This window comes from Daucus carota, chromosome 5 (genome assembly GCF_001625215.2).
Source record: "Daucus carota subsp. sativus chromosome 5, DH1 v3.0, whole genome shotgun sequence".
Lineage (NCBI taxonomy): Eukaryota > Viridiplantae > Streptophyta > Magnoliopsida > Apiales > Apiaceae > Daucus > Daucus carota.
This window is the reverse complement of record NC_030385.2, coordinates 42960789-42971639: the sequence shown is the minus strand read 5'-3', so window position 1 is coordinate 42971639 and position 10851 is coordinate 42960789. Positions and strand designations below refer to the sequence as shown.

At 34.2% G+C, this 10851-nt stretch overlaps 3 protein-coding genes across 3 annotated transcripts; 2 read left to right on the top strand and 1 right to left on the bottom strand.

The window, feature by feature from the left end:
- Nucleotides 1-2643: 2643 nt before the first annotated feature.
- On the bottom strand, nt 2644-5164 carry LOC108222697 (transcription factor MYB41). The gene is made up of 3 exons (XM_017396579.2): nt 4384-5164; nt 3163-4030; nt 2644-3079 (listed from the first exon to the last, which is right to left on the bottom strand). Exons 1-3 carry the CDS (start codon nt 4699-4701, stop codon nt 2817-2819), a joined length of 1449 nt encoding a protein of 482 aa, XP_017252068.1. The 5' UTR covers nt 4702-5164; the 3' UTR covers nt 2644-2816.
- Nucleotides 5165-7212: 2048 nt separating this feature from the next.
- Nucleotides 7213-10213, top strand: LOC108222077 (L-ascorbate oxidase homolog). Its single transcript, XM_017395964.2, has 7 exons — nt 7213-7528; nt 7619-7728; nt 7847-8117; nt 8225-8327; nt 8417-9128; nt 9307-9385; nt 9519-10213. The coding sequence occupies exons 1-7, from the start codon at nt 7379-7381 to the stop codon at nt 9714-9716; spliced, it is 1623 nt and encodes a 540-aa protein (XP_017251453.1). The 5' UTR covers nt 7213-7378; the 3' UTR covers nt 9717-10213.
- A 24-nt stretch (nt 10214-10237) lies between these two features.
- LOC108222655 (dirigent protein 22-like) lies at nt 10238-10771 on the top strand. The gene has a single exon (XM_017396543.2). The coding sequence runs from the start codon at nt 10238-10240 to the stop codon at nt 10769-10771; it is 534 nt and encodes a 177-aa protein (XP_017252032.1).
- Nucleotides 10772-10851: the final 80 nt, after the last annotated feature.

Below are 10851 nucleotides of genomic sequence, written 5' to 3'. Positions count from 1 at the left end.
AAAGTCTCAAAAGCTGGCTAAACTTTACAGAAATAGGAAAACTAAATCTGAAAACATGGAAGGAATCCTAGTAAAGTTTGCTACTTGCAAACACTTTAAGAAAAAAGCTAGCAAGAGGCTAAAAGAGATTGGAAAAAGCAATATCCTTCGTATTTGTACCCAGGGGCCAGGGCTATTCCGTTTGAAAGTATGGCACAGTATTATCCTGTCCTGTCAATGCATCTCTATATGCTACGCATATATTTTTTATGATTTTTTACACTTATTTTTATGTGTTTGTGTATATAATTAAAATTAATATATATTTAGAAAATTTTAAATAGAAATATGATATTGATATCTTTGAAGAAAAAAAAGTCAATTTTTAAATTTTAAATTTTATACAAAATTATGCAAAGAAACTCACACAAGATATATAAAAGATGAGAAGGGTTGCTATAATAATATAATATACGTCATTTGATCACTTTAATTATGAATGCATCATGCATGTTGGGATTGGGTAGATGGAAGCTGGATCATGTTTACAATCCATCTTCTCCCACAAGCTGCAGCCCCCTCTCCTCGTCAGCTATTACTTTCTCTGCGCGTAAAATTGAATGATTTTGCGGATATGAGTCGTTAGGATCGGGAGATGATCTATGCATCTAGAACTACAGCAAATGAGTTCAAACACTCGTTAGCAATATGATATTTCATAATTTAATTTATCTTGAATTTGATTAATGAAATATATATGATGCTTGTTTGACTAGGTTTTTTAAGAGCATTTTCCTATATTTTACATAGGGTGGTGCTCAGAACCAATAATTAAAATAGAATCATAAAACCATAACCATACACAATCTTATTTTTTTCATAGATTTTCAGGCTTTAAATCTAAATATATTTTTTTTATTGTTGTGTGTTCGAAAGTAATTTCAAAATACCTTACAAAAAAAAAGTAATTTCAAAATAAAATACATAAATATGACATTTTTTTCATGTGCAGTTCTGCTCCATAAGCGTAAATAATATTAGAAATAAGTTAATGGTTGTAAGAGTTAAATGACTAATGGTTCTAAGTGGAACATGACCCATTTTACATAAGTTATAAGTTGAATTTATTTTGTTGTGTAAATAAAATAATGTAACCATTAACATATAAATTATAAACAATAATGTATATGATTTTTTTCATTTAATTAAGAATAATTATTTGAATTTTTACAAGTCTAAAATTCTAAATGAGTTTTTAAAATAACATATTTAACTTTCTATCAAATATTTGTACAAAGAAACAACTGAGTAAAACATATGAAAATATTTTGAATAAACTATATACATACACTATAGTAATGACATTTCAATGATAAATGAATTTATTAATCAGTTTTAAATTTTTTTAAGTATTATGTTATCAAAATATTAAGTTACTTAAGGTTGATTAAGTTTAATTATTAGAATCACACAAACAAAAATATTTTAACATCAGATTTTTAGCTTTTAGGTATCTTTTTTCATTATCTTGACGTGTCCATATTTTCATCTTTTAAGCCACGAAAGAACCAGGCTTATCAGAAAGAACCAAGCTTATCAGAAAAAAGATTTCAGATTTTCGTGTATATCTTGATATCTTGATATACATGTGACCTTAGCTCATATGTTTGCTGTTCAATTTTAAAGTTTGACGGATTTTGGTACGAAACTCCGAATTACAGGATAAAGTTGGATGCAATACTCCGCCGATCGTCATTTTGATTCATCATGTACACGTTATTTGTGTTGATCCTGGGAAAAAAAAAAAAGAAGTGTCTTTGCAACTTATTTAGCGGGAAAGGAGCCCGTATTTTATATATTTTTAAAAGTAAAAGTTTAAAATTTTAATAATATATAAATTAGATTAATTTTAGACGCATCATTAATTATAAAAACATATGAGTTAACTAAAGATACATATTATCAAAGTACCCGAGAGACGAGAGTCGTCTCATTTATATCACAAATTTAATATTACATATAACACCTTTTTTTATATTTATTAATTTTTTTAATTTGATTGAAAAATAAAATTTAACATAATTTCCTCTCCATGTAGATCTTATGGAGCTACTCCCTTTGTCTATTTTGTTTTATAAATTGTTTGATTTTGTGATACAAATTTTAAATACTTTGATTATATAGAAAAATTTATCATTTTTGTGTGAATAAAGATATACTATAGTCTATAGCTATTATAATTCACAATTTTCTTTAAAAAAAAATGAAAGAACTTTTATTCTATAATCAAAACATCTAAAACTGTATGAAAAAATCAAATGAAACGGAGCGAGTATAATATTTAAGAACTTTAATGCACTCAATTAGTAACTTGATTTAATTAGAAGTTTTGAAGTTGCCATTATGGTGACCTTGTTGTAGTTAACAAGTTGTGGGGTTTTTAGTAATGTACAAGAAATCACTGCGGAAAGAAAGGTTGTGGGAAAACTATGAAATTCTCTTTGGAAAGCAATGATGAATAGTCTAAACTCTAAACCAGAGACTTATCCGCAGAGTTTAGAGCAATATCACCAATTAATTGATCAATGTTGGTGTAGAAAATTTGCAATCATGGACAAATTTTGGATCAAAGAGCTTGTTGCAATAAAAGTGAAATCACACAAATTACAGCCAAATCAATAATAACTCGTCCATTCAAACATTCTGATAAAAGCTTAAATTACTAATACTGTGACAACACACTGATTAGAAATGCTGCTAAGCATGCAATAGTACTAAAAGAAGTAGCAATAAATTCAATAATGAAGTCCAAACTAGATCAAAGGCATTGCTCTTAGCTATGAATTAAGAACACGAGGCATGTTATTCCAGCAGCAAAAGTTCTCGTCCCAATCATCATCTTCATCTTTCTTTACATTGCTAAAATAAGTAGGAGTAACATTTGATGGTTCCCTGCTTGAATAGTTACTTGTATTAGTACTGCTACCAACGTCGTACCAATCTGGGATGCACACCGGTGAAGGGCAGTCCAGTAAACGCATAAGATCATCATCCATGATATTCATTTCCTCTGCTACCTCTGCCTTTTCATGGTTCATCCCTACATAGCAAAACAATGCCATCAAAAAACATTCGAGTTTGATTTAAAAATATGAATAAGTTTAGCTAAATATTAATACTAACCAATATTAGAACGATCTGAAATGGAAAGTCCACTGTGTGATATATGTTTAGGGACGTTGCTCATGAGGTCAATATTGCAATTCTTGAAATCTTGGAAAGCATCTTTTGATAGTCCATCTTCTTCTCCATTTATGTCTTTATCCTCACTATCCTCGCAACGCTTAATTGCTTGAGACTCCTGGAGTAAGTCACCTAGTAAGCCACTGTTGCCTCTTGCAATCTTATCACATTGTTCATCACCACCACTGGATGCTCCACCCATCACATCATCGCTTTCCATGTACCCCGAATTGTTAGAAGTTTGTATTGTATTTTGGATTGAAGACAGCTCATTGTTATCGGTGCCCATACCAGATAATCTCATCAGATCAAACGAGTTGGTGGTATTAGTAGCAGTAACAGGTAATGGAATGGGACTACTGTTATGACCAAGATTAGCATCAAATAACAGAGATTTTCCCGAAAATGATTGATTAAGTAGCACAGAATTTTGGAACGAGAAAGGATGATTGTTAATTAGACCACGGGAAAGGAATGGAATTGACTTGGTACCGGTCATGTTATTGCAGTACGTAGGATGATTCAGAAGATCAAGTGGTGTGCAATTTTTCATAAGATTTATGGAATTTTGGTTCAGACGACGATGAAAAGTTGGGTGAGAAGCTGAAGGCGATGCAGCAGCCGCGGCAGATATAATACTGGCAAAAGAGGAGGATGGAGAAACCGAGATATTTGGAGGCTGCTGGTGTTGCTGGTTGTATTGTTGTTGGAGCAAGTCCATAGGATAAACTGGTAAACCAGCTCGCTGACGCCTCTTAAGCCTTGTGTTCCAGTAATTTTTAATCTCGTTATCTGTTCTGCCAGGAAGCTGCGGTGCAGAGAACATACGTGAGTGAGTTACTATTTATAGCTGAGAAATCAGTGTGAATGGGTGATTGGACCAAAACAAGATAACATTTCATAGGTCTATTCTCCCTCGGATTCAAAACTTACTATTTATGGGACACGTTTCTAGGGTTTATTCATAAACAATAATTTAACAAAATAAATCAATCAGACGATATATTTGAACACTTATAATTGAAGTTATTGTTTATCAAGAACCATGATATATAGAAGATTGGAAGTGAAGGCGGTGATTAATAAAAAAGTCCAAGAAGGTGACATATCTTAAAAAATTTAGAAAATATATGGCAAGCTAGCTAGATATGAAAGATTCACCTGAGCAGCCATGCGAGCCCATTTATTACCGATCTTTGAATGAAGATCAATGATAGTTTTCTCTTCATCAGGAGTAAAGGGACCTTTCTTGAGAAAAGGCCTCAGATGGTTAGCCCATCTGAGACGACAACTCTTTCCACATCTCTGCAACCCTGAATTCTTCTGCACGGCATTCCAGTTGCCCTCTCCTTGCCTCTTCACATACTCCAACAACACGGCATCCTCAGCTGCCGTCCATGGCCCTTTCTTTAACACCACATGATGTCCTACTCCCCCCTCAGAGTTGCTTATTCCACACCTCCCTCCTTGTGACACCATCAATTCTCTTCTTTTTCTAGCTACTTCTATAATTTGCTAGTTAATATCTTTTAGAAGATAAGTTCGGACACTAAGCCTTAGAAATTAAGCCAGCTAGCTAGAGAAGAAGTGTATCTTTAAGCTTGTGAATCGACTTGGGAAATAGAGAGAAACTAATATATATGTGAAGAGTTTTAACTTAATGGTTTGGAGATGAGAAAGCAGTTGTAGAGAGTGTTGAAGATGAGTAATTTAAGTGAAGAAGGAGGAAAGATTGACAGGAAATGATGGAGAAAGAGAGAGAGAAACAAAAAATAATATTATTACAAGTGAAAGATGAAGGAAAGAAGGAAGTACTTAGAAGAATTTATAGGCGTAAGCATATAGATCGCCCCGGGTTGTGTGCTGCATGCTACGTTTTCTATCCTCCGGTTTCTTTGCTCACTTCTTTCACATGGATAGATAGATAGCTCTCCTATCTTCTTTTTCCTCCCTTTCTTACTAGTATACATTTTTTTAAATATGGTTTTGATTTTATATAAATATAAAGAGATTGAAACACAATTCAATATAATAATATTAGTTTATGTAAAAATTGTTTTTGAAATTAATTTGTGCTTCTATTTCATGTTGATGTAATTTTGAATCAATATATAACTACAAATTTAAAAAAATAAATCATGTATATCCATTTTGTTGATAAAACAGTACACATGAATAGTTGCACTGTTTTCAAATTATTTACCTTGCACTATCTGATTTCATAAACTATATTCAAACATTTTTAGATTAGGAATTGTTTCAATAATGAAATCAAAATAGTGTGTAAGGTGTCAAAAATTGATTTAAATACTACCAACAAAAATTTACCCGTGACAATTTAAAATTCCAACATATATATTGGATAATTTACCCAGCAATGTTGAACTTAAGTTTAATTATATAATTTATAAATTAAATATAATATCAAGCAATATGCATGGGAACTATTTCATATTCAACTATCGTGCTAGACAAAGAAATGCTCAGTACATACCAATATAGCTAATCCTGTTCTGGAATTAACCTGGAGAATTACATCACCCGATAGAGCCCTTGGCTACATTATCAGCATTAAAGTCTAAAACTCGATAAAATCCTACAGCAAATTTTCTTGCATAAACAAATACTATAGCAGTTATCACTGCATGCAACTGCTTCTGCAACTGGTTAAAAACTGTCGAATTAACCACTACAATATAATCTTGTGGGTTTTCAATATTGCAAAGAAATGTTTGGACAATAGTGAATTATAATCTGTAATATTGGTTGAATTACGGAAAAACCTTCAAAAATAAGATCTATATATAGTTTCAGGAAAGTCTAATCTTACATGCTAGCTGAGCTCATTGACAGCTCGAGAGAAAATTCTGGTAAATGTCAGAATTTTTTCCTCGAAAATGTAAGGTTTAAGCAACGAAGCACAGAGCTCACAAACTTCAAAATATAAATCATCCTCCGAGCAACCAAAATTATCTAGATAGTCTTCCTGTTTGAGAACACAGTTATACTTTCGTTTAGAAGTCCAGTTTTACTTTTGTATGTATATACAAAGATCCATCCTGATTTTTCTCGAATGAAAATTTTATGGAGTTGTCTTTTTTGGCACGCCTGAAAATTTGAAATTGAAGGGTAACAATCAACCGACTGAACGGAAACTACTACCTGATATCCATAATGGTCTTCCCAAATTATAATTTCATAAATTATTTATTAAATTTTTTTCTTTTAACTAAAAAATCAATATTTAAATTTTAATATAAATGTTAAAATAAATTATGGAAATAGACTTTATATTTACCTTAAAATATGTGTCATCATCGGAAAAACTGTATTCAATCGAATGATACACCGAGAATAGTGTATACTACTATGTAGTAGTATAAAATGCTAAGTGCTCATCTCCCGGTCTTCAAATTATAGTAATTACCAATTAATTACAAAAGGTTGAGCTATGAACTCCATTAATTAATAAACAAGCTATATTTAACAATAATGATTATATTACCAAAGAGGTGTTCCCCACAAATCATCATGGAAGTGTCTATTCTATGGTTCCAAAGTACAAGAAGGCAGATTACATGTTCCAAATGTGGTTTGAGACCTGGCTTGAGTCCTCCAATACTTATTCCACAAAATAAGGCTTAGCTTATGTGTCACGTTTAATTTCTTTAGCCTTGTATGATGATCTTTCTCCTTGTAAAGGCTGTCTGCATCTTTCATAATCTCAAGCTTGTTTTTAGTGTTGTTTCGATTTTACTCACTATAAACTCTAATTATCTGCAAGCTACAAGCTTCCGTGATCTGTCCTTAATTAGTAGAATACATTGCATATTATGTGTTTATGAGGATCGAGTTAAAAAGTGCGCCATGTATAGCACATTTGTTGTGTAAACACATATGAAACATGCTAGCAATGTGTGTAGAATATATTAGTTTCATTCTCTAAGCCCAAGGTGGTAGTGGTTATTACTTATTACAGCTAAGTTTTATACACAAATCCATTAAGTTGCTGGGAAGTGGGAACATTTCTCTTATAAAGATGAGGAATATCTTCAAATTGAGATATCCGAATACGTTATTTGTCACGGGTACAAAGAAAGCTTCTCTTTCATAGTGATTGTTGATACAGCTTGAACTAGTCTTCATTTTTCCAGAGATGGGAGACAGAAGTTCAAGAAATTATTGGTGCGTCGTGTTGGTACTACTAACATTTGTATTAGAATCCATAAGCGGGGAAGACCCTTATAGATTTTTCACTTGGAACATTACTTATGGTGATATTTATCCCCTCGGTGTTAAACAGCAGGTACAACTGAGAAAAGTGCACCTCTTTTCCCAGCAAATTTGTGCTCTGTGTTCTTTCAGTGTATAACATATAATTCTTTCTGTTTATCAGGGAATACTGATAAACGGGCAATTCCCAGGACCAACAATCGAGTCTGTCACCAATGACAATGTGATTGTCAACATTATCAATAAGCTGGATGAACCATTTCTCATGTCATGGTTGTTTCTCTTCTCCTTAGCTACTTCTAATTTTTTGTAATGATATGTATCCGTTTAACTGATGCCTATATTCCTATGTGCTTTTCACTTATTATTTTCCGTATTAACTTGAGAGCAGGAATGGAATACAACAAAGAAGGAATTCTTGGCAGGATGGTGTGTATGGCACAAACTGCCCCATCCCACCAGGCCAAAATTTTACTTATATTCTTCAGTTTAAAGACCAAATTGGTAGTTTCTTTTACTTTCCTTCCCTTGCTTTCCACAAGGCTGCTGGTGGCTTTGGTGGAATCAAGATCTTCAGCCGTCCAATGATTCCTGTTCCTTTCCCACCACCTGCCGGAGATTTCACCATACTTTCTGGTGATTGGTTCATCCAAAATCACACTGTAAGGATCCATTCACATGCTTCAAAATCCTTATCTCCTATTCTAAACAGTTCTTTTCATGTTAGCACATTCCGATGTTCTTGACTGAAATTTCTTAAACATGGCAGAACTTAAAAGCAAGTTTAGACGAAGGACATGGTCTTCCCTTCCCTGCTGGACTTCTAATTAATGGTCGCGCATCAAATGTATCCAGTTTCACTGTTGATCAAGGTAATTATTTATATCTTTTCCTGCTTTTGCATGCCTTTTTTGTAAGGTTTTGTCAAATTGAGGTCTTATAATTTATTTTTATGGGGCAGGCAAGACTTACAGGTTCAGGCTATCAAATGTAGGACTTACTACCTCAATCAATTTCAGAATACAGGGACACAAGATGCTTTTGGTTGAAATAGAAGGGACTCATACTCTCCAAAACACATACGATTCTCTTGACATTCATTTGGGCCAATCCTACTCAGTTTTGGTCACAGCTGATCAACCTTGTCAGGACTATCACATTGTTGTTTCTACGCGTTTCACTTCTCAAGTTCTCACAACAACATCCATTCTACATTATAGCAACTCAACGAAAAATGTTACTGGTCCTCCCTTGGATGGTCCAAACATTGATATAGAGTGGTCACTTAATCAGGCTCTATCTCTTAGGCAAAATTTGACAGCTAGTGGACCGAGGCCTAATCCTCAAGGCTCTTATCACTATGGCATGGTTAATATTACCCGTACTATTAAGCTAGCGAATTCTGCTCCAATCATCAATGGGAAGAAGAGATATGCAGTCAATAGTGTATCATTTACCCCTGCAGACACACCACTTAAGCTCGCGGATTATTACAACATTTCAGGTGTTTTCATTCTGGGAAGCATTCCTGATAATCCTGTGGGTGGTTGGAATTATCTTCGGACATCTGTCATGGCTGCAGATTTCAGAGGGTTTGCTGAGGTGGTGTTTGAAAACTCAGAGGACATCCTGCAATCATGGCACATTGATGGCCACTTCTTCTTTGTTGTGGGGTAAGTTTATTTCTTTCAGACTTTCAGTAGTGTAATTCCATTAGCATTCTGCACAACATATGGTTTCTGAGGATACAGATTGCCATATAACTGATCAAAAACTCTGTAACAAGATACAAAATAATACATACTTGACTCTAAATGCATTCAAGTTTCATACTTATTGCGACATGAACAGGATGGGTCGATGGCAGTGGTCCGTTTCAAGCAGATCAAGTTACAACCTAAGAGACGCCATTTCTCGCTGCACTGTCCAGGTACATAATAAGTAGACAGTCCACATTATTCTTCAAGTTTTATAAAATCTTGTAAAATGTAATTTTTTTCAATAGACGATCCTTAATTTTCTCAACCAAATCTTTCAAGATTACAACCTTTTTATATCTGCAGGTGTATCCCAGATCATGGACAGCAGTTTATATGCCACTAGACAATGTAGGAATGTGGAACATACGGTCTGAGAACTGGGCTAGACAATACTTAGGCCAGCAGTTCTACCTTCGCGTATATTCTGCTGCACATTCATGGAGAGACAAATATCCAATTCCAAAAAATGCTCTTCACTGTGGCCAGGCATTAGGACGATAACTAGCTAGCCCCCTACTAGTTGAGCTATCAAATCCAACAATTCTACGATAACAATTTACTTTATGTGACCTCATAGCTGAAGTTCTGCAATTCTGCATACTGCAGCTTGACTTCGCTTTCAAAATTTAATGGATTAATAGATCGAAACCTCCTGCATAACCTGAGTTTGTTGATCACCATGTATTATGAATCATAGCATCAGTTTAGAGATAGTAGTATAATAAACAAGTAGAGGTGTAAGGGAATATACAATCTGGTTAATCATTCAAATATACCTGTTTGTTTTGTTAGTCCTTGTTTTATACTGCTCAGAGATCTCCTTATTCTTTAATTTCGTGTTTCTGTAGAATACAAAAATTAGGATATAATGACAGTAGATCAGACTAATCCATCCAAAAAGCGGAATTAACATAGAACTTGCATAAGATATTACTCAACTTCAGCTTTATAAGTACATGCCGTTCTCACAATGAAATTTATTCTAGATTTATATTCTTCATATACTTAATCCAACTCTACATATGGCATCTTCTAAATATTTGTGCTTAATATTAGTTCTAGCCACTTTAGCACTAACTGATTCGAAGCTGCAACTCGGGGAGCCACAAGAAACCAGCATCACATACTACATTCAAGACTACTCTTATGGTCCTAACGCCACACTGATCCCGATCACCGGGGTCTCATCCGATGGAGACTGGGCATTCCATAGATTCGGTACCATATTCTGCACTGATGATCCGATAACTGAGGGCCTTGATGCTAGCTCAACACCCGTGGGACGAGCTCAAGGCATCTACGTGACCTCGGCTCTAGACGGGTCTAATACTCATGTTCTGATCTCACTTGTGTTCACTAATGAAGAGTACAAGGGCAGCACTTTGGAAATACAAGGAGCTAGTCCGCAGTTTGAAAGAGTTCGAGAGGTGTCTGTGGTGTCTGGTACTGGGAAGTTTCGGTTTGCTAGAGGCTATGCAACGTTTGAGACTGTTTATCTTGATATGGCAGCTGCATACTCGGTTATTGAGTGTAATATCACCATGTTACACTATTAGAATTGATGGTTTTACGAATTTGTTCAGTGATGTTAATGTAATAAGCATTATGCATGATAGTTCTTCTGCAATTGTTCTAC

Excerpts from the sequence above, each read along its gene's own strand:
- LOC108222697 (XM_017396579.2), bottom strand. The coding sequence starts at position 4,701 with ATGGTGTCACAAGGAGGGAGGTGTGGAATAAGCAACTCTGAGGGGGGA. Across the intron at positions 4,031-4,383 it reads GGGCTCGCATGGCTGCTCAG|CTTCCTGGCAGAACAGATAA; the intron begins GTGAATCTTTCA and ends TCTGCACCGCAG. Across the intron at positions 3,080-3,162 it reads TTCAGATCGTTCTAATATTG|GGATGAACCATGAAAAGGCA; the intron begins GTTAGTATTAAT and ends TTTGCTATGTAG.
- LOC108222655 (XM_017396543.2), top strand. The coding sequence starts at position 10,238 with ATGGCATCTTCTAAATATTTGTGCTTAATATTAGTTCTAGCCACTTTA.
- LOC108222077 (XM_017395964.2), top strand. The coding sequence starts at position 7,379 with ATGGGAGACAGAAGTTCAAGAAATTATTGGTGCGTCGTGTTGGTACTA. Across the intron at positions 8,328-8,416 it reads CAGTTTCACTGTTGATCAAG|GCAAGACTTACAGGTTCAGG; the intron begins GTAATTATTTAT and ends TTTATGGGGCAG. Across the intron at positions 9,386-9,518 it reads TTTCTCGCTGCACTGTCCAG|GTGTATCCCAGATCATGGAC; the intron begins GTACATAATAAG and ends TTATATCTGCAG.